Here is a 22,452-nt window from a genome sequence, read left to right on the forward strand (position 1 = left end):
ATATATCAACACCAGTACAGCGTGACTACGCAGGAGGGAGCGAGGGCAGTTACCACCTCCTGGACCCAGAGCCCTGGCCCGCCCCGAGGACCAGGGGTCCTGTCTCCTAGAGTGTGTTCCCATCCCTGATGGTCATCTTGGCCACCAGGCTGTGGAAGGAGGGCTTTGTAAAAATTCAGATTTCTGACCCACAGCCCCAGATTTGTGACTCCTGCAGGATGGAGAAAGGACTGGGAACATGCAGGTGTTTGAGAACCTCCTCGTCCCCACCAGACCCCCCGCCGCCAAGGCAGCTATGGTTTGGGAAACACTGTCTCAGCGCCAGGCTGGGTCACAGGGTCCTCTGAGCCCCTTGGTCTCCTTGGGCACGAGAATCTGGGATGTTAAACTTGTTAAAGTGGAGGAAGGCCCTCCTACTCAGTCCTTCCTCAGTTTCTCTTGCCACCTGGCGCTGGGGGCTGATTTGCCTGCCTGAGTGGAGTTCCCACCCGGTGTTTCACTCCATAGCAGAGGTGTCTGTGATGCAAAGAGGCGGCTCCATGGTCGGGTCCTGAATGGATGTGAAAGGAGAGCAAGGGGGTGGCCTTGCCCACTTTGATGGCAGGAGAGATACCCGTTCTTCCCAGGAGGGCGGGGCGGGTTCTGAGGACAGCCCTGTGGGTCACCCCTGCCCCAGCCGATCTCACCTCCCGCTCCCTCAGGGACCGCCCTCGTAAGACACCACGGGAAAAGCAGACCAGGTCCGGAGCCCTTCCCAGCTCGCACACTCAGCCTCTCTTTTCCGATGCTCTGTGAAAGCCGGACAGCGGGGCAGCCTCGCGAAGAGCCAGTCCTCCGCTGTCATTCCGAATCTGAGGATTCCCACCTCACCTTTGATGAGCTGAGCCTTCTCCTTTGAGTTGATGGGATGCACACACCCTCCGTGGTCCACAGAGAGAAAACCCTCAAATGAAGGATTTTGGCTCAAACAAGGGATTATGAAGGCTGTTTAGAGCAGCGTGCCCCTTATAATTCTGTTTCCCATCTTCCCCCACATAAGTGAAGCTCTGTAAATCTAACTGATTCTTCTCAAAATGACACCTGAGGACAGGATAGTGAGACAGGGAAATCTGGTAGGAAGAGCATGTCGGCTTCTGGATAATAAAAAATCTCCTTACCTTTGGCTTCTCATCGTCCACAAACTTGACACCCTCAGTGCCTGCCTCCTTTGTGGGGAGCTTTCGATGTCCTGCAGTTTGGCTTTGTGGGATTCAGCAAAGAAATGCTGCATTTAAAGGTGAAAAAATTCAGTCCAGTGCCTGGCTCATGGTAAACCTCTCCTTCCATTCCACGTTGGACGTAAGTCATTTGACTTCTGAGGCTGAGCAAAGTGAAGTAACCACGGAGCTGTAAGCTTCCAAGAGCCGACGCCTGTTCCAGGTCTTCCGTCTTCTGAGATCTGACCTCTGTGCTTGCCAACCGGTTGTCAGTAATGGAGGTTCAGTTCTCAGGTGACAACCAAAGCCAGTCCCAGCGTTGCTTCTAGAAGAATGCACCCAGCAGACCTTCAGAGGGTTCAGGACGCCCCTGCAAACAGCCTGTGGGGCGGGGGATGCGTGCGTGTCCGCGTGTTGCTGTCATGTCTAGTGCACTTACTCCTGAGCTGGACGAGGTCTGAGGGCTCCGTGCGCGGCTCCAGAAGGGAGAGCGTGAGGGCCGCGTGCAAGCGGCTTGTCCAACGATACGGCTCCTTCGACACCCTTCACTGACACACTTGGTTACCAAGATTGCTGGCCCTTTCAGAGCTGGACTTCCATCCCGGAGCTTGCCTGGAGGGAGCTGGCACTCCTCTGAGACTGCTGAAACATCCTTTGACATAAACCAGTAATTCCCGCATCAGCAGACCGAGCAGGCCAGCTGACGGCTGGTGCGTGGGCAGCGGCCAGATGGGTCCAGGAACCCGTTTCTCTCCTTCCTCATCCTCCCATGTCCTCTGACCTCGGCAGCTGTGCGCAGCTCACAGCCTGCCTGCTCTCTTTAAGTTAACTTGTTAGCTGATTTTTTTTCCCTGCAGGAAAGTCAGATTTTTCAACTGACACATGTTTATTGTTGGATGTGCGTTGTTACCTTGAAAACATTTCACTTGAGAAGTGTGGTAAATCTCGAATTACTCACACATGTGATGGCGCTGCAGTTTCGTATGAAGACAAGGGCTCTCTATCTTCAAAAATCACACAGTGCCCATCGCATCGGTGCGGCAGCGTGAGAGCCCCCGGACCGCTGAGTTTGGAGCACGTGAGGGTCCATGTTTATAATCACCGAGGACCTTGAAGATCATTTAGGAAAGCAGCAGTGGACGACTGGATTAAGGAAAACCAACTTGAAAATTGCGGTGGATATGCCAGTGTTTGGACGTGGTGACCAACTGACCCACTGACGCTGTTGCAAGGTCAGCTTTCACTGTGTTTAGCTCGCATCTCTCTGGAACCAGATCCAGCTGTGGACACTGCCTGCTTGTGGGTTCGCCTTGTGACCCAGGTTCTGCCCGGCCCTTACTCCGCGGTTTCACTGAGTTACGCGCGGCCACTCTGTAGAAGATCAAGTTATTCCTGAAAAGGGAACGGTGTTTAGGGCTTTGTCTTGAAACTTCGAAGAGAATAAACAGAGAAAGAAACTGAAAGTCAATTCTCAAGTGAAGCTAGCCCTTGATGGCAATTCCCGTGCTCTCTGGGAGATGTCCTGATGTGGCTCAGTGACAGCCCTGGGCTGGCTGTGGGTGGCGGTCGGCTGTAAGCAGCAGGCTCTGGTCCAGCCCAAGGTGGCCCTGAGTCTGAACAGCAGCGACAGCACCGTGGCTGCCGGCGAAGGGGGGGTGGTGTGGGGTGTTGCTTCATGACAGCGTGTTTGGCACTAAACCAAGTACCCTCATTGGAAATGTGCATTTTCAAAGGAAACATTAAATAACCAAAACCAAACTGTTACAATTTTTCTAATGGGGAGGGGTAAGTCATTTTATGAGAAACCACTAAAAAGTATTGACTATTAGGGATACTGAATACTGAACAGATGGTGCCAGGAAATCTGGTCTAAACTGCTGAGTGACGGCCATAAACTCCCCGGCCTGTCGGGGCAGCACTGAGAGCTATGAGGGTGAGCCCTGCCCGGGGGGAGCCCACAGCCGGAGGAAGCACCGTGGCGGCCGGGTGGCTGAGTCCTCCAGGTCTTTCCTGGGAAACCCGACTGATTTGGCTAATACCAGCCACCTGTTTTGTTCTAGTTGGCAGACTTGGGAAAAAACAAAAACAAAAACAAAAAAAAAAACAGAACAAAGCAGGACAGGTATGGCCGCTGGTTCGCAGAGGAACGCACCTGGTTCTGCTCACGGGGCCCTCGGACATCCTCACAGAAGCCGGCATGGATTTTGACTCTTTCATGAGCCGAAATCAAGACGTCTCCCCAGGGCTCTGCCCGTGAAGCAAAACAGACACTTGGCACTTCCAGAAGCCGCGGGAGCCATCTGTGTTCAGGACGATTTCCTAATGATGTGCGTGCGGCTAAAAGGAGGGCAGAGAATGGACCGGCACAGCTTAAACAGCTGAAGCGGGTAGAGGCAGAGGGCTTAACACGGGAGTGTGAAAAGCCTGGGAGAAGCCAGGACGCCTTCGCAGCCCCGGTGTGGACAGACCAGTTACCTTGTAGGAGGCCGCAGGGTTGACAGAGCAAATGTGAGAAGTGGGAGGAAACATAAAAACACCAGGAAAGCAACAGGAGCCTTCAAGTGCAGACTCATCTGCAAAGCCGGTGGCTCAGAGGAGTGTGCGTTATTTACACGGTTTAACGTGAAACTGAAAAAAACACACCACTAATCTTGTTGACACTGAAAAATGAAGCCTTTCCACGGCTGATGTGGAACAATTCCTACACACCCAGCAGTTCTGTTGATGTGAGTAAAACTTTGCATTACGGTTGTTTAATAATTTTCTTAGAAATATGAGAGAGTCTGTTCATGAGGAACGCTTGGTATAAAATAGTTCCAGGCTTCCACAAACGGAGGTAAGTAAACCCACCAGGGCACAGCTCAGCCTAAAGGCGCCGGGGGCTGGTGCGTCAGGGCTGCCGAGACCCCTGGGGTGGGGTCACTTCCATTCCCGCCCAGGAAGTGTCACCGGGTTCCCTCTCCTTCCCCCACTGCCTCATTTCTCTCTAGAACTTTCACAAGGGTCCAAAAGCGGGCTCCAGAATGATTTAGGTCACAGATCCCTTTGAGAACTCGAGAGAAAGTGCTCGTCATTTTGCTCGGAAATCTTGGAGGAATGACTCACCTGGAACTGGTCCGACTCAGGAGGTGTGTCTCCTAGAGCACGGGACCCAATCCTCTGTGCCTTTATTTCCTTATTCAGATATTCGTATGCACGTTCTGTACTGTGAAATATCAGACGCTGAAAATACGTTCACAAAGTCTTTGCAGCATGAGAAAAATGTGTGTTGTAAACGTGGAATTGTAAAAATGCTGAATTTAAGGGGGAGTGGTGGGTATAGCTCAGTGGCAGAGTGTGGTGTGTGACTAGCATGCACGTGGTCCTGGGTTCAATCCCCAGTACTTCAATTAAAAAAATGAAAAAAATAAAATTAAAAAAAAACTAAAAAAATGCTGAATTTAAAAGTTTCATATACTGTCTGCCTTCAGTCATGTTAAAAATATATATTTACACACACACACATGCACACGCACCCCCACATCACACAGAGAAAGCACCCAAATCAGAGGTGAGGCGTTAATTCCGGATCTTTATCCCTGGGAGGGGTGACGAGCAGCTTCTGCCCCCCTCGTCAGGTCTCTCCCGGTGGAACTTGGCGCATGCACTCCGGACCTCACAGAACCTCTCCTGTCGGTGCGGCGTCTCCGAGAGGCTCTGGAAAGACCCCCGGCCAAGCTTTCTGGCCGCTGCTTTGGCGCCTCAGCCGGAGTGTGACTGTCGGGGCATCAAGTCAGGGAAAAGGATGGAGATCACCAAGCCAAAGGGGCACCACTGGGCATCTTCACAGACTCTTAGTTTTATCTGAATGATCAGGGGACAATCCTGTTGCATCAGCTCAGACTCAGAGATGCTGTGGAACAGAAGGCAGGGCATTCCCGCCCGGGAACCCGAGCTCCTCACAGACTCGGCCGGGGGGGCCTCCCGACAGCTCCCCATGCCCTGCTGTCCCTCCATGTCCCATCACGCCGACAGCTGGACACTGGGCGGTGGGGACCCGTTGCTGGCGCAGGCTGTGGGGGCGGGAGGTCTCTGCACTGTCTGAAGGGGGGAGACCGCTGCTCCACCTTCTCCTTGGGGATGATTTTCCACACCCACCAACGCAGAGCGCCTTGGGCCTCGTTTCCCATAGAATTTTCAGTTTTTGCTTGAATGCCCTGAACAGGGAGACCACACCAATGTGCGTGAAAATAATCACGTTCTCTTAGAGTCCAAATGGCCGTGTCCTGGAAGGGCCCAAGGCCCTCCAGCCAAAAGGGGCCTCCTTCCGGGACCACGTCTTCCCCTCCCGGCTCTCCCCAACCTGATGGGCCCTACTCCCCCTGCGCCCTCAGCCCTCCTGTGGGGGAACTTGTGCAGAGCCAGCCGAGGGCTACGCAGACACACTCAGGCTTATCTGAGAGCAAACGGTGATGTCAGGCTGAACTGGACCCCACCACCACCACCTCCATCACCTGCCCACATGCTGGTCGACAAGGAATGCGTTTATAACCAGGGGAAAGAAAGGTTGCTTTAAGAGACGTTCTCAAGCATCAACAGCTGCTAACAAATTGAAGATAAGGTGACCAGACGTTATGAGCCTCCTACTGGAAGCCATCACTTTCGAAGTTGTCACAAAAAACAAAAACCTGAATCTGACAAACCCTTTGGGTCCAAACACTAAGTTACAGGAAGTGCAGAGGACAAAGGAGCGTGTTAAGCGACAGCACAGAGATGTAACTTGTGAAGTCCTGAAATCAGCAAAACAGGCCGTGGAGACGCAGTCAGGGGTTGGTTTTTCCATGACAAATAAACAGCGGAAGAATAAAGACGTTGATGATGCAGTTGGGAGTGGAACATCGGATACTGAACGATAACGGATGATCGTTAAGGTGTTGACGCCATGATGGCATTGTAGTTCTGCTGAAAAACCACAGAATCTTTATCTCCTAGAGGTGTGTACTGAAATATTAACATGTCTAGAATTTGCTTCAAAATACTGAAGGGATGGGAGGGTCATGAACTGATAGTTTTTGAATACAGGTGGATGGGGACTGGGAGGTCCTTTATTTTTGTCTATGTTTGAAATTTTCCCTTTAGGAAAAAGAGGGGAGACAGACACACTGGGTTGAGGGGAGTTACTTCCAATGACAGATGACCCTGAAAGCCAGGGGAGGGGACACATGACAATCAGGAATGCTAATCAGAGGCTTGAGAAGCAGCAGGGGCCGGGGAGGCCTCTGGGACCCTGGAAATAACTGTAGACAGTAAGTGGGATATGATGCTGGCCAATGCCCATCGCCCCCAACAGATGTGGCCCTCCGCTCCGGGGAGGTGGCATTATCCCTCACCAGAGGTCTCTCTGTCCCCCCCAGTTGGTCCGTGGGGAACTGGAGCGCCTGCAACCGGACATGTGGCGGGGGCACGCAGAGCCGTCCCGTCCAGTGCACGCGGCGGGCACACTACAAATCGGAGCGGGTGTCGGCCAGCCTGTGTCCTCAGCCCATGCCCTCCAGCCGCCAGGCCTGCCACACTCAGAGCTGCCCACCCGCGTGGAGCACTGGGCCCTGGGCTGAGGTAACCGGGGCAGGGCTGGCGTGGGGGTGGGAGCCGGGCTCCCCCTGCGGATTCGCACTGGGCCTTGTGGGGCCCGTGGCCTGGGACCCCGAGCCTGATCTGATCCACGCCTGGCTGATCTCTCCCTGCGCAGTGCTCACGAACCTGCGGGAAGGGGTGGAGGAAGAGGTCCGTGGCCTGTAAGAGCACCAGCGCCTCGGCCAGGGCGCAGCTGCTGCCCGACGCCGTCTGCGCCTCGGAGCCCAAGCCCAGGATGCACGAGGCCTGTCTGCTCAGGCGCTGCCACAAGCACAAGAAGCTGCAGTGGCTTGTGTCCGCCTGGTCCCAGGTGGGTGCACTGGCCCCCGGTAGGGTGACTGGTCCCAGGTTGGTGCACTGGCCCCAGGTAGGGTGACTGGTCCCAGGTGGGTGCACTGGTCCCAGGTAGGTGCTCTGATTGGGACTGTCATTAAAAGCCGTCTTTCTATGTGTATCCCCGGAGCTGAATCCTTAGGAAGGAAGCAACCTGGGCTGCGTAGCATCTGGGAGGTGCCCAGATAGAAAGTCCTTGCCCTGAGTATTTAACACATGCGCACACGCACACACCTCAGTGCTTCTCTCTAGCTGCAGCCCCAGCCCGAGAGCCGTCCACAAGGCACACCCGAAGCCAAATCTGAGCATGCGTGTGAGGCCAGTCCTGGGCAGGTGTTGCCCCCAGCAACCTGAAGACATCTCAGCCCAAGGCAGCCAGGCCGGGCCCCGGGACCTTCCCGGGACCTTCCCCGGGACCTCCGAGCCCGCCTGGTGGCCCAACAGTGTCCTTGGGTGTTAGATTTCATGGCATTCTAATATCAGGTACAGCCCAACATTTTAACTTCCAGCGGAGTGGCAGCTCCGGAATGACCCCTTCACAGTTTCTGATCGCCCTGCCTCAGCTCACGCCCCAGCACGAGGCCGCTGTGACCTTGAGGTCTGCCTTTTTTAGGGCAGAGACTGTAACGCCTTTTTAAAATGCCCAGGTCCCACTTAGCAGAATTTGGAATGCCACTGAATGTTCATATAAATGTTCCAGCAGATAGAATCGGGCAGCATTTTGACTCAACCATTTTGTAGAGATCACTCACATCTTTGCTTGTCTTTTTAGTGCTCTGTTACGTGTGAAAGAGGAACACAGACAAGATTCTTAAAGTGTGTTGAGAAGTACGTTTCTGGGAAGTACCGAGAGCTGGCCTCAAAGAAGTGCTTGCACCTGCCGCAGCCCAACCTGCAGCTGGAACGCGTCTGCGCCCCGTTTCCCTGCCCCAAGCACCCCCTGTTGGCTGCCGCAGGCCCCCCGAGGGCCAGCTGGTTTGCCTCGCCCTGGTCTCAGGTAGGGGGGCTGCAAGGCCTGGCAGGGGGGGAGGACGGAGCCGCTGCTCAGCGCTTCAGGTTCCAATGGGAGTGGGGTCCACGTGCTGGGGGGCAGCAGGTGGTTAACTTCCTCCCCACACTGCCCTCTGGGCTGCTCCTGCTCCTCTTGTCTTCAAACTGGACACAGCTTTTTAGTTTAGAAATATACGACTCCTTCCCCAGGTGGCATTTAAATTAGAAATTGTTATTTAAGGTATTGGAGCAGGGGACATTGACATTGCAATTACATCCTTTTCAAGCGTTTGCTACTTTAAGTAGATCAAAAAGTATCACTGGCGACACTGTTTGCCCTTCGGTTTCCTTCCGGGTGCAGAGAGCAGGCTTTCCAGCAAGAGGAGGGGGCAGACGACCCAGAAGCTGGGCTGAGTTGTTTCCAGGGCAGAAGCTTCCCTTTCTCCGTTTCCTGAGAAGTGTGGACCTGAGACAGATAGAGGTGGTCCCGGAGACCACTGTCCCCCTGCCAACGGGGAGACTGAGGCTTCTGGAACTGAATCAGGCCAGGGTTCATCCCCCTCTACTCAATTCAGAGACTTAAGGCAAGTCTAGAAAAGAAAAACCAGGTTTACCATTACTTCATTTAAACCAAAACCTAAAGCTCCTAAAAATACATCTCACATAGCTTTCATCAGCCTGAAATAGTCCAGCTGTCTGTCTGGCAAGTCATTTTTATCCTAAGCTGCTTGAAGATCTTATCCAACGGGACTCGTCCGTTATGTTCCGAGTCCGTAACTTTGGGGAGTAGTAACTCAAAGGCGATGTTTGTCAGGAACTCTTGTACCCACGGCTCTGTGCCCTCCAGCTGTGGGAAATTGTGGGGCAGACACGCACGGCCAGTGCCTGACTCAGCTTTGCCCCAGACGGGTTATTCCGGTAATAACGGGAAGACGGCAGGCTCTGTTATTGGACCCGCAGCCTTCCTGGGGTCTCAGTGGCCCTGCTCGTCCCCACGGTGGTGCACAGTTCATGGTGCGTCGCCCGGCAGGACCCACTTCACTCACCTGGGTCGTTCAGGCTTAGCGTCACGGGCTCACGTTCTAACTTGGTCTTGGAAAGTCCTAAGTTTGAACGCCTGCTGGACTATCTGACTCTACGTGACAGAGACCCAGTGTTCCTCAGGGCTGGTGGGAGGGGTTCCTGCCTTGCTCCGGGGTCCTCACCAGGCCCGAGCACACGTTGACCTGGGGACCCGTGGGCTCTGAGAGTCAAGGAGCCATGTCATAGCCAATCAGCAGGGTTTTCTTCCTCAGCAACTACGGCTGCGATGCTGTATCGAACACACGTGTGCACACGCACAGACCCACACATACAGGCGTGCACATGGACACACGCACGGACACACACAGACGGACACACAGATTCGTGCAGAACACATGGAGACTAGAGCAGGCTTGGTCTGGGTGATTGCGGTCAGTCCATCACAGACCTGCACCCTTGATCCAGCCTCTAATAATGTGCCCTCATCCTCTTCTAATTATGAGGGTGCCCGGAAATAAAAAGCCGTCTGGTTGACGTCGATGGATTAAGGTCGCCGTACGTGCTGCCTGCGTTGGAGGGAGTCTGAATCTGGGACCAATTGAATTTGTACAAAAATTCATTGCATAATTTATTTTTTTAAACAGCTTTATTTTGATGTAACTACTGTTCAGTAAACTACACATATTTCAGAGGTTCAGTTGGATGAATTCTGATAAATGTCTACACCAATGGAAACACCACAGTCAAGATACCTAACATTTCAATCCCTCCCCAGGAGGTGCCAATTTCGATTTCCCAATTTGTCCCTCCCTGCCCTTTTGTCCTTGCTAACCATAAGTTTGTTCTCTGTGTCTGTGACTCTGTTTCTGTTTTACAAAAAAGTGCATTGTGTCTTTTTCTTAGATTCCACATGTAAGTGATATCATATGGATTTGTCTTTCTCTTTCTGGCTTACTTCATTTGGAACAATGGTCTCCAAGTCCATCCATGTTGCTGCATATGGCATTATATAATTTTTTTATGGCTGAGTAGTATTCCATTGTGTAGATACATATATATCCAGTCATCCTTATCCAGTCATCTGTCAATGGACTTGTGGGTTGTCTCCATGTCTTGGCCATTGTACACAGTGCACAGTGCCATTTATGTTTAGAGCAGAAGTCGTAAGGGATACAGCCATTGAGGTCTGTGTTATCCCATCCTAAGCTGAGTAGACGTTTCGTCTCTGGGACAAGTTACAGTGGCTGAAATTCCAGACTTAAAGACGCACCACCGAGGTCCACAGAAGGTGATAAATAAAGGGAGAGACTCGTGGAGCTCTTATCTTTAAGCAAGCCTTTAGCTGACCCCCTCCCCCGTGCACCAGGGTATCCACAGTGCCATCGGGTGCTTGTGTACATTCTTAACATTCTTGAGCCAGCAGCCTTGTTGGGGCACAATTGCCCTGATTCAGCCTAGACCCTGAGTAGCTTTCTTTGGGGGCAGATGAATTGCTGTGGGTTTGGGTCCCTCCAGGTTTCTTGCCCTCAGGGGACCTCACAGGGGCCCTCTGCTGTGGTCTGTGAGGTGCGCACCTGGCCAGTTGGTGAGAGGGGGTCTGACTGGGCTCCGTGCCTCAGTGTGTGGGGGCCTCAGCCTCAGGAAACAGCGCTCCCTAGAGGGTGTGAATGAGCCGGGCAAGTGGCCACCTCCAGGCACCCGGGGTCCCTGCACGTGGGGTCAGAAAGGGCTTAGTGTCAACATGTCTCTGCGGGACTCGGCCTGTCCAGCTTTCCCAGTCTGGGCGCCGGAAAGCCTGGCTTGGTGATGGCATTCCACGATTCCAGACCCACAGCCTGTATCCCCAGATATGTGTCACTTTTGGGGTCCATCCGACCCTTGATGACTCAAAAACACTCAGTGTCCATACCTGGGATTAATCCAGAATCTGGTCAGCACCCCACAATCGCAGGGAGAGGCCCCCTTGAGTGGTGGAGAGGGCAGCTTGGAGGCGAGGGGTGGCCAGAGGCCGAGGGGGCCCGGGGTGACCGTCGCTTGTTTCCGCAGTGCACGGCCAGCTGTGGGGGCGGCGCGCAGACGAGGTCCGTGCGGTGCCTGGCGGGCGGCCGGCCGGCCTCGGGCTGCCCCATGCACCAGAAGCCCGCGGCCTCCCAGGCCTGCAGCACTCACTTCTGCCCCATCGCAGAGAAGAGAGGTGAGTGTCAGCTTGCCCTTGGCGTTTTGGGTGGGGCTGTCACGTTTCTGAGGCGGTTCTTAAGGGGGCTGTGCAGAGAGGTGCCCACTGGCCAGAGGGTCTCGTGTCCGCTACCCTGGACCCCTCTTCATCTCCTCCAGTTTTCCCCCAAAGTGGCCCACAGAGCAGACCCCTCGCGTCTCACGCCTCCCCACACACGGCACGGGAGGCTGTGAGGTCGGTCTGGCTTTAGGAAGGCATGGCTGCCGTTGCAGGGCAGTGCTGCCCACGCCCACTCCACTCAGAGAGGGCAGTCTGAAGCAGAGCAGCCTTTGCCCAAGTTCGTTCTTGGGGTGCTCTCTAAGCGCCGTCCCTGTGCACATGCCCTCAGTGCCTGGGCTGTTTGCAGGGACCAGGCCTGTCTGCCTGTCAAGGTTTCTGGAAGAGAAAATGGAGCTGGAGGAGCGTGAGTGGTCGGGCTCCATCAGGGACGCGACAGTTGGAGTCCAGGCCACAGAGGGCCGTTGTCTCGGGCGGAGGGTGGTTACGTGGGTGGGTTTAGCGCAAGAAGGAGACAGTGTCAGCTTTGCAGGGGCCTTCCAAGAAGGGTCCTGTGAAGTCAGCACGACGCCCCAGCCCCCCGTCGGCAGCTTCAGGGAGATGACGGGTATACCTCGCTCTGCCCGAGTCACTAGCCGGGGCGGCAGACACGGGAAGGGGACTGACGGGGGCTGCTGGCTTTCAGGTGCCTTCTGCGAGGACCGCTTCCCCTGGTGCTCCCTGGTGCCCCAGCACGGGGTGTGCAGCCACCACTTCTACAGCCAGCAGTGCTGCAGGACCTGCTCCCGATCCAACCTGTGAGCCGCGTCAGCTGCTTCCCGGGAACGGGAGCTACCGTCTCCAGCACCAGCGAGGCAGATGGAAGCCGGAGGGAGGAAAACCGTGTTGCGGGCTCTTCGACATGACCGCGTGTGCATGTGTGTGTGACTGGTGTGTGCGAGCGCATCCCTAGGTGCACACAGATATGCTCTCGGGGAGGGGGAGCTGTGAAGCCGGGCCTCGGGTGCCCTGCCCAGCAGGCCGCTGCACACCCAACGTGCTGCCCCTGGCCGGGCGGAGCCTCGTCTAAGAAGGCAGGCCCAGAAGGGAGGAAGAAGAACTGAACATCTGACCCCCCACTGCGGATGCCCGCTGCCCGCCTCCCCCTACCTGGAGGCCCCTTCCCACCTGGAGGCGGGATGAGCTCCAGGCTCCAACCCAGACCCTTTCTCTGCATGGGACCCGGGGCCCCGACCAGACTGGGTGTCGCTCTGGGGGGCGCCAGCCCAGCCGGGGGAGCTGGGCTCCGTCCCGAGTGGGGAGCTCGCCTCTGGACTCCCTGCTGCGGTGCTCTGTCCCTTTCAGCCTCATGTGCTGGAGGAGAGAATTTTCATATTTTATGTTTTATCTTTCTCAGTTATTTACAAGTGAGTGTTCCAATTTAAACCCATTTCTTAATGCTTCTCTGTTTCAAATGTCAGAATTACAGGTGGTGCCAGAATCAGAGACTTACCGGTTACAGCAAAGCCCTGCGGACCGACTGAGGGCTCGTGGACGGTCCCAGTCGGGCAGGCGTCAAGTGATGACCTGGGAGCCCGGGTTTTGTGTTTGTATGTCGCGGGGTTTTTAAAAAATTTTCTTCTGTAAATTTAGGTTGTTTCTGTAACACCCATTCAGAAGGAAGGCTGGCGATTTCCCAAGGGCAGGCTGCACGCGGGCCTCCGACATTCTCCCGCCAGCGTGCACGTGGCCGTGGTCTTTCCTGTGCTGTGATCTCCACGCCAAACGGCGCCTGGATATTTATATTTGCTGAAGTTTTATAATAAATTTTATACTGGGCAGCGTGCTTCTGAATGGCTCATGATTCTTCACTAGGTTGGCTCTGAGATCCGAGGGCTGGCATGGACAGTGGGGAACCGGCCTCACAGAGGGAGAGATCCGGGTAGAAAGAGCTGGAACAGGCGTGAGGAGGAGTGGCTCTGAGGGCAGAGGCTTGGGGAAGACGGCTGGCGAGCGGGGCGGTGGCGGCCAGTGAAGGGTGGGCGGGGCCACCGGGCCACGGAGTTTTCTGCAGTTTCCCCTGCAGTCCGGGGGGAGCAGGTGCAGCCCTGATGAATTAAAAGGCGGCCTTGAGCCTGCGATCCCTGCTTCATCAGTCAGTGTTCTCTAGAGAAACACACAATAGGCTACGTACAGAGAGAAGGGGGTTTCGTTTTAAGGACTCGGCTCACGTGATCGCAGGGCTGGTAAGTTCGGAATCTGGAGGGCAGGCACGGGCCGGAAGTCCAGGCAGGAGTCGATCCACCATCTTTAGCCTGAGTTCTGCAGAGCAGCAGGCTGGCCACTCAGGCAGGGTTTCTGTGTGACAGCCTTGAGACCAAATTCCTTCTTCTCAGGGAAACTGCTGTGTTTGTTCTTGGGACCTTCAGCTGATAGGGTGAGGTCAACCCTGTTCTGGAGGGCAATTAGCTTTAGTCAAAGTCCACTGATTTAAATGTTGAATGTTCAGCACATCGAAAACACACCTTCACAGCAACATCCAGTCTGGTGTTTGACCAACTCGTAAGCATCAGAGCCCAGCTAAGTTGATGTGTAAAATTAACCATCACACCTCTTCCCCGCGGATCGGATTAAGCCAGCCCTCACTGGGGACTCAGAAAAACCGCAGCTGCCCGGGGATTACAGTGGACGCTGCCCCCACAGAGCCCCAGGGGCCACAGTGTAGGTTCTGGCGTGGTCAGCCTCACTCACCCTCCAGCTCCCTGGCTTGCAGGTAACACGAGGTGCTGGTGTAGCACAGCCAGCCCTGCACCACCCCCACCAGCCCTTGGGTCCACCCCGAGGGAGACAGTCCCAGCCCCTTGTCGCTGGCCTGGCTCTGTGAAGGACGCAAAGTGGCCAGGCATGGTCCTGTCTTCAAGGACTTGTTTCACCAGGAAAATAACATCGGGCCCCAAAGTGCTGCATTACAGACAGGGACAGGCAGAGGAGGGGGAGATGTGCCCCTGTGGGGAGGGGAGCGATAGACCACAGAGGGCAGCCTTCAGTCTGGACCCTTAACGTTGGGAAAAGCTGGACCAGAGGAAGGATGCAGAACAAAACTCAAATCTGCAAGCAGCTCTGCCCTGGAGGAAGGCGGAAGGACCACCTCCCCCACCGGCCTATGTTTTGCAAAATGCTCTGCAAGAAAGTGTTATAGCAACCGACTGAGGTTGAAGGCCAAATGTAAAGGAGGCTGCATTTTGATGTGTGATTCAGGTGCCCTTCTGCGGTTGCTGCAAGGGGAGGGGTGATGTGAATGGGATGATTGCTATCGCCCTGGAGGGGACACAGTTCCAGCCCGAGGCTGCCCCGCCCATCTCAGCACATTTTTTTCTACTGAGAGTGTGAAGGAAAAACCGGGCAGGTCTGACAAGATAACTCACAGGTCTAGGAATGTGAAGGAGAGGCTGGGCTGGGCTAACAAGTCTAAGTATTGGAATACTGATCTGAGTTCTGCTGGACTAACTTGTAAATCTAGGTTAATTAGTGTTGGTTTGCTGTTTATGTGTTTTTGCTAGCCAGCTGGATTTTCAAAGATACATATCTGGCTTTGGAATGTTGGTTTGCGGCCTCCCCGCCTCCACTTTTGTGATGATAATGCTGCTAAAGCTGTTCCATGCCTATTGCCCAATACCCCAAGCTTGTACTTTACCCTATAAAACCTCACGTGCACATCTTGAAGGTGCTCAGAGCTTCGGAGCAGAAGCCCCTCTGAGCCCGCCGGCGTAATACATCTGAGTACTCCAACCCTCCGAGTGGTGCTTGTTTCTTGACTGTCCTGTCGTTTCCGTAACAAGAGTATCACTGATTTCAGCATCAAAATTACGGTTGAAACATGAAATTATCATTCTGTGCTTCCCACACGTCTTTTTTATTCATAGAACTTACACAGCATTCTATAATAAACTCTGATTTCCTCTGCTGAACCCTAAAACTGGTGGTCAAATCACAAGCTTGGGGCCACAAACGCGCCCCCTCCCTCCCCGGCAGGAGGTTCTTGTTCTTTGAAAGGGCCTGTTTGTGAAGACATGAGGAAGTTGGCGATAGCGAAACTCAGCTTGTACACGGCAACCCTTCAACAGGGTCATAAATTCAGATACTTTAAAATAAGTCCTGTGAATGAAAAACACTGCAAACCATATCAGTAAACAAGGAATGCTGAAGCCATCAAGTCATCAGCGGCTGCCGCCACCCCCCAGTGCAGACGAGCCTGCAGCCCAGCCTCTGCAGCCACTCACAGTGGTGCCCTCTGAGGGGACTCAGAATAAGAAAGGACAGGATACTGGCCCTAAATAGCTAGGTGCTTGTCAAAGGAGTGAATTCAATGAGCCCAAATGTTTGCTTCCTCCCATAAAAAGAAAAGCACTAAATTCTTTAACTTGAGATGCCTGATTCTCTTCAGATAACAAGTAAGCTTTTATTGTTCCAACTACCTGGTCTTTGTTGTAAAGCTCCGGTATAGCCCAGCTCCTCCCCTACCTCTTCGGAGCAGTCCGTCAGAGCCACCTGAGAGGCTGTCATCCCGGCTCGAGTCCTCCTGCCAAATAAAACATAACTGTCAACTTTTAGGCTGCGCATTTATTTTCGTCAACAGTCCCTTTGGGCAGAGCAGTCGTCCTAGAAAGTGGTTCTCCCACTGCTCAGAGGAGGACAGGTCGGATCTGAGGACCGCAGCCCAGTCAAAGGCCAGTGACCGAGGAATCCGGTTTCTCGCCTTGGGTTTCAGCCTCGGGCGCTGGTTTCCTCTGTGGCTCAGTAATCATCCACCCGCTTGGCGATCATGACACCTGACTTGAGACCAGCAGTGTCTCAACCTGGGGGTCTCAAGTTGAGACCCTGACCTGCCAGGTTGCTGGTTGTCTCAGGTGAGCAGAGTCACTGGGTCGAGCAGAGATAGCACCAGGATGATGCTTTGCCTGGAACCAAACCCAGCTTTGCTCGGTGCAGAGATGAGGGACTGAAAACACAAGTTTGTGAAGTCAGAGCCCTGTTTTATCTCTGCACACACACTCAGACACGCAGATGCAACGAGTACTTGGCTGTGTATTTGAAATGAGGTTTTGTTCACAGCAATTCCTTTTAACTTTGTTTCAACTCAAAAAAATGCCTTTTTATTACATACTCCAGCAAGTCCTGTTTGCTAGTTTGCAGATGAGAACAGGATGGCTCTGGAGAGGGCAGAAGGACCCACGCGTGCAGGGACGGCAGGGCAGGACACGGGGCCTCAGCCCCACACACGACACACGGCTTCACTCACGCTCCGTTCAGTCTCCCCCAGGTGAGAAAATGCCTTCGCTTACCCCACTTGCCGGAGGCCCTGGCGCTGCCGGGAGCGGGGCAGCGGGGCCACACCCTCGGCGGTCCGAATCACTGAGGCCCCAGGTCTGCACCAGCTTCGCGAGGGGCAGCTTCTCCCCGGCTGGGTCCCAACATGGCCCGCACCCTCGGTGTCCCCGCCCAGGCCCAGATTCCTCTCGGTTAGATTCCTCCTGCCCCGAGGCCCCCGTTGAGCATGAACACCAGTGTCTCGAGGCACAGAAAGGAGATGGGGTGATGTGCTTTGTCACTGATGCTACCGTTCATTCAGCATGCAGACACTACACACCAACTCTGCCCCTCAGGCTGGTGGCTGCGGGACACCCTCAAGGTCTCCAGACTCACAACAACAAAGGCTCATGTCTGCCTCGTGTGCCTGGTGGCTGCCCCTCGCCTGTGGGTCTGCTCTGGGCGTTTTCTTCAATCCCAAGTCAGCGCCCCATCCAGGCGATACGGTCCGGACGGCAGAGGGGAGCAGGGCAGCAGCTGCGGGTACTGGGGGCCGCCTCTAACCGCTTCTGCCCGAACAGGCCCCGGGTCACTCGCACTCATGCCCCACCATCCAGAGCAAGGCGCACAGCGAAACCAAGGTGGATGGGGCGGGGACCGGACCTCCTCCCCCAGGGAGGCCCCGGGCAGACAGCAGCGGTGGGTGTGCGCTGCAGGTACTGAGAAGGGCGTGGCTACGTCAGAACGGCCACACCCTCCCACACCCTGCGCCACACCTACTACTACATGCCACACGTGCCTCCAGCCTCGCTGGAAACTAACGAAGGCCTCTTCCCTTCAGGCTGCTGCAGTGTGACGGTCCTTGTGTTAACACCTGCGTGATAGTGGCCAAGCCAGTTCCCCTCTCTGGCTGCTGGGTTTACTGTCCATAAAACAAAGCAATTAGATCTTTCAGGTTCCCTCAAAATTCTGTGATGTCCTCCCTTCCATTTCCCCTGTCATTCAACGAATCCTTGACCAGAGTCATGAATCAGCCCTGAGCGCATCTCATCTGGTGTAATCTGGCCAGACAAAGGGCGGTCCCTGCTCTGCGGGAGAAGCAGATGGAAGGGCTCTGGGGAAGCTCTAAGGAGTGCTTGGCTGGAGCCTCCTGAAATCCGGACACCCACATGGATGCATTCGCAGACCCCAGGATGGGCAGGGCGTTCTCCAGGGGCTGGTGGCTCGAGTCCAGACCAGTGTCCAGGGCGACGGGCCCACCTGGCAACAGAGGAAACCAAAGGCATGCTGAGGCCCCTACTGCCGGGTCTGCAGCAGGAGCAGTCCCCGGGCCCATGTGCCACCTGGCAGAGGCCTGGCTGCCGTCCCAGTTTCCCGGCTTGAGCAGAGAGGCCCAAGGCTCCCACCTGGGTCACATCCAGCCATTAGTTCTTCTTCTGACCTCGGGTTTGATGGTTGGTCCTGGCAGCCGACTCCCAGCTGAGGGTCTGGGGTGGCTTCAGAAAGCACGAGAGCTGGAATGACCCCCACGCCCGGGCCTGGCGGCGGAGAGGTGAGCAGCCTGCCGGGAGCCTGAAGGCCGGGGAGCATGTCCTGCCGCTTTGTTTGCTTACCTGGCCGTCACCACCTTCTCAGGATGCCAGCCTCCCCCAGGAAAACCGGCTCAGACCATCGGGGTGCAGGTGCAGGCCGCTGCCTCCAGTTCATTTCACCGCGTGACTCTGTGCCACAGTGGGCCACTGCTCCCCTGTCCCCTCCAGGCGGAGCACCAGGCCTTGCCACAGGGGCTGGAAGGTCAGAGCGCTGTCCACTCGGAGGAGGCCTCCTGCACGAGCCGATGGGGCCCTGCCTGTCCCAACACGATGCTGGGATCCAGGGCCTGACGGGAAATGGGCCGAATGCTTGTTCAGCATTAACTCTCTCCCCTGGTTTTTGAGTGCGCCCAACGGTTCTGGAATGTGCTGTATTTTGTCCCAGTCTGTAGCCTTCCAGGTTGTTCATAGACCCTTGGATTCCCTAAAACCCCCTCCTCCAACACATTGCTTGCTACGGACTAAACTGTATGTCCCTTCCTCCCACCAAATTCATATATTGAAACCCTAACCTCCAATGTGACCGTATGTGGAGATGGAGCCTGTGAGGGGATAATTAAGTTTAGATGGGGTCATAGGGTGTGACCCTAATCCCATAGGACTGGTGTCCTCATAAGAAAAGAAAAAGGCACCAGAGAGCCATTCTCTCTCTCTCTCTCTCTCAAACACACACACGCACACACACTTGTCTGTACGTGTCAGGGTGGGGAAACGAGAGAATACTGTAAAATTTGCAAAAAACCAACCAAGTTATTTTTGACTCTTTCCCTACTCTCAGAAAGAGATACAAAATCATTTTCTTATTCTGTCTTTTCACCTTTGCCTCAGATCAGTTCTGGGCAAATCTGAATGAAGAAAGACGGCAGGAAGGAAAACAAGAAAACTCGTGGGATCTTTAGAGACTCACGGCCAAGCAGGCATTACGGTTCACGTTGGACGTTTCATCAGGACGGAGCAGCCCGAGCGAACAGTTTGAAAGCAAACACACACGACTGTTCTGTGATCCTCATAGCAGAGCACAGAGTGTGAGGACTGCCTCCAACACGGGGCGTGCTCTTCAGTTTTGTGGGAAATGAAGCCACAGTAAATTAACAGAAAGGGTCATCTCAGCATCAGTCCTTCTCCGGCCGCTCCGTCCACAGCAGGAGGGGCTCCTCTGCCGTCATTACCGTTTACAGGAGCCCCTTTCTTCCGCCTGCAGGTGGAGGTCAGCCTCCACGCTTGCCCGAGGCCTGGGGCCCACGCACTCTGGGCTTTCTGACGGGTTCCAGCCTCAGACACTGTTTAATCTGTCAGCCCTCCCTGTGTGCTCATGGCTCTCCCAGCTCAGGGAGGAAGAATTTTCTTTTCTTTCTTTTTTTTTTTTTTTTTGGAAAGACTATAGGATTGAGCTGCAGATCAAGGGAACCAGGGTGCAAGGCTGCATGTGGGTTACGTCAGCCCTGTGTCTGGTGGGTCACGGGGTTGCAAGGCCTCGGTGTGCAGGGCCACTCGAGGGCCTGCAAGAGGCTTCCAGCCCTGGCCCGGATGGGGTCCCGTCTTAGACTCCGAGTTAGAGGGCAGTCTTTCTGCCATGTCCCCTACATAATTGTTCAGCCTGTTTCCCCCATTTTCACCATGGTAACATGGTGATTTTGGAAGCTGAGTTCACCTTAATATTTTTGCCTACTGTAGGTCCAACTGAGTCAAAGTTGTAGAAAAACCAAACCCCATTGTGATTCCACGTGGGTCCTCCGGGAAGGTCCTGGGCCTCCTCGAGTGCTCAGCCGCAGGGCTCCCCGCACCTCTGTTGTTCTCCGGGGTCACCTCTCGGGAACGCACAGCCCGTCCATGGTCTCTGCCTTATCTCCAGCCTTGGAAACTTTCTCCCTCCAGTCTCCATCTGAGTCCATCTAGGTGGCCATCACAGGACACCATGGGCCGGGGCTTCTATCTCAGCTCTAGGTGCTGGGAAGTCCAAGGTCAAAGTGCAAGCAGATCTGGTGTCTCGCCTCCCGGCTTGCAGACAGCCTCCTGGCCGTGTCCTCACCTGGCAGAGAGGGCGCCGGCCTCTTCCTCTTCTTGAAAGGACCCTAATTCCTCCAAGGGAACTGCACCCTCTTAACCTCATTCAAAGTCACCTCCCAAAGTGTCCCCACCCCACTACCAGCACACAGAGGATCTAGACCCCACATATGAACTAGGTGGGGGCACAGACACTCAGTCCACAGCAGCCCCTGAGATGTGTCCCCCCAGGGGTCCGGGCAGAACTGCCAACACGTCATGCCAAACACGCGCCCGAGGACCCCTCCCCGCCCCCTCCAACACCACTGCTTCTCTGGGAAGCCACCTCGCACCTCAGTCACCCACTGGTACTTCTGGGGGGTCCCCCAAACACACTCTCTCCTGTCCTCTCACACAGAACAAGCCACTTTAACCTTCAGTTGGACTATCCTCAGACCTGCCTGACTCAGAGATGCACGTATTCACAGAGGAAGTGGTTTCCGTGACCACAGAGCTCCTTCCTCAGTAACTTCCTTACACATTTTACAAATATCATAAATGGACAAATTTGTACCAAGTGGAAGAACAAACTATCTTCAAAAGAGATTCTAATTCTCTTGCAAGTTTGTATAGGGGGCGGGGGGCAGGGGGGTTGGTTGGGGAATCACTGAGGAAAGAGATGTGTGCTTTGAGACTAGTGTTCTGTCAGCGAAACAGCAGGTGCAGGTGGATAACGAATACTAGCTATTTAATAAAGATGAGCTGAAATTAAACGGAATCACCCAAATTATGAATCCGTGCCGACAAAGCTTTGTGAGGAGAAGGCATCGCATGGGTAGCTGTGTGCTGGGTCCTGCTTCCTCTTGAAAAGTGAATACATAAGAGATATGAAAAAGCTTTGAAAAGGCGAAGCCCTACAAAATGTAAGACACAGTTATGACAGAGTCCGCACGCCCCAGGCATGACTCATCACCACGTTAAACAGCAGTCTTTGTGTGCGCAGCTCCAATCTCGCTGAGTCTCTCCTCTGTGGTGTCTCCTGACAAAGGGAAACACAGCCACTCACAGAGACACCTGTCCCTCTCCCCTCCTCGACCGCACCATCTCACTGCCCAGGGCTCGCTGCACAGTGAATGTGACAAGGAGACGCTAGTGTTCTTTCGTAACACAGAGATAAGCTACAAGTAAAGAAAAACCTGCTTTCCCTGCAGGTTGCTGTCAGCCACTGTGCGCCGGGGTCTCCGTCCACAGGAGACATTCCTTCGTGGACCTCAGATCAGGGCCCGTGAAGCAAGTGTGCACACACCCTTCAGTGCTCGGCAGTCTGTCTGGCGTGCCAGGACCACAAAGCTTGCGGTCACAAAGCCCAGGAAACTCTTCCTTCCAGGAATCTACCCCAATTCTTTCTTCTGTTTCCCTTTCTTTCAGCCCTTTCTCCCCACCCAAAGTCATGTAAGAAATTCAAGCTTTCAAATTTCAGCTGTGAGGTTAGATAACATTGCCCCCAAAATCACTAGAGGTTCAATGAGCTTTTAGATAAACCCATCCAGTCCAGTTCATCACTAACTCCATCTGAGCTCCCACGGTTAACTAGTGTGTACGATCCACCCCTGTCCTGAGCTGCTTTCTGATCTTATTGTGGAATAAGTGTCACGAACGTAAAGCGAAGAGCATCCGGCGTAAGAGGGAGAAGAGAGAAACACCGAGCTGAGCACGTGCAGGTTAAAGCTGTGGTGCCCACACTGAGTTTGGGGTGAGGGAAGAAAAGGAGCCACTTATCAGATCAGGGGGGAAATGCTGGGGTCTGGAGCAAAGGTTTGAGACCCTCCAAGCTGATGCCACAACGTGAGCAAAAGAAGCCAAATATGAAAAGTGCCAGTAACTGCCGGAAACAGGCACAGGGCTGTGCGCGCAGCTGGAAGGGAGGCGGAGAGGGGTGGACGGAGGCGGGGCTGGAACTGGCTTCAGCGGCAAAGTCTAACTCTTGCCCCATCATCCAGCGAGGGTCCGATGGTTCAGGGAGCTGAGTCCTGTGACGTAGGTGGGACCACAAGGGAGAAGTCCATTCTCGATGTGGTGCAGGACTGCACGGAACGGGCCATCAGTGAGAAAGCGAGGAGTGAGTTACGGGAAGCAGAGGACGGACGCACCGAGGACAAGATGAACCACCCACCCCTGCTGAGCACCCGGGACAGCGCTGCGG

At 54.5% G+C, this 22,452-nt stretch overlaps 1 protein-coding gene across 2 annotated transcripts in view; it reads left to right on the top strand.

Annotated features, from left to right (window-relative positions):
* The window catches only part of ADAMTS16 (ADAM metallopeptidase with thrombospondin type 1 motif 16), a 153,621-nt gene extending 140,413 nt beyond the window's left edge, over positions 1 to 13,208 (top strand). For both annotated transcript variants that reach the window (XM_064479296.1, XM_031442923.2), the window contains 5 exons: positions 6,590 to 6,791; positions 6,925 to 7,119; positions 7,915 to 8,139; positions 11,202 to 11,349; positions 12,074 to 13,208. In XM_064479296.1, coding sequence (XP_064335366.1) covers positions 6,590 to 6,791; positions 6,925 to 7,119; positions 7,915 to 8,139; positions 11,202 to 11,349; positions 12,074 to 12,189 — 886 coding nt within the window. In that variant the 3' untranslated portion in view covers positions 12,190 to 13,208. The remainder of the gene's footprint in view (positions 1 to 6,589; positions 6,792 to 6,924; positions 7,120 to 7,914; positions 8,140 to 11,201; positions 11,350 to 12,073) is intronic.
* The last annotated feature ends 9,244 nt before the right edge of the window (positions 13,209 to 22,452 follow it).

This window comes from Camelus dromedarius, chromosome 3, assembly GCF_036321535.1.
Source record: "Camelus dromedarius isolate mCamDro1 chromosome 3, mCamDro1.pat, whole genome shotgun sequence".
Classification (NCBI taxonomy): domain Eukaryota; kingdom Metazoa; phylum Chordata; class Mammalia; order Artiodactyla; family Camelidae; genus Camelus; species Camelus dromedarius.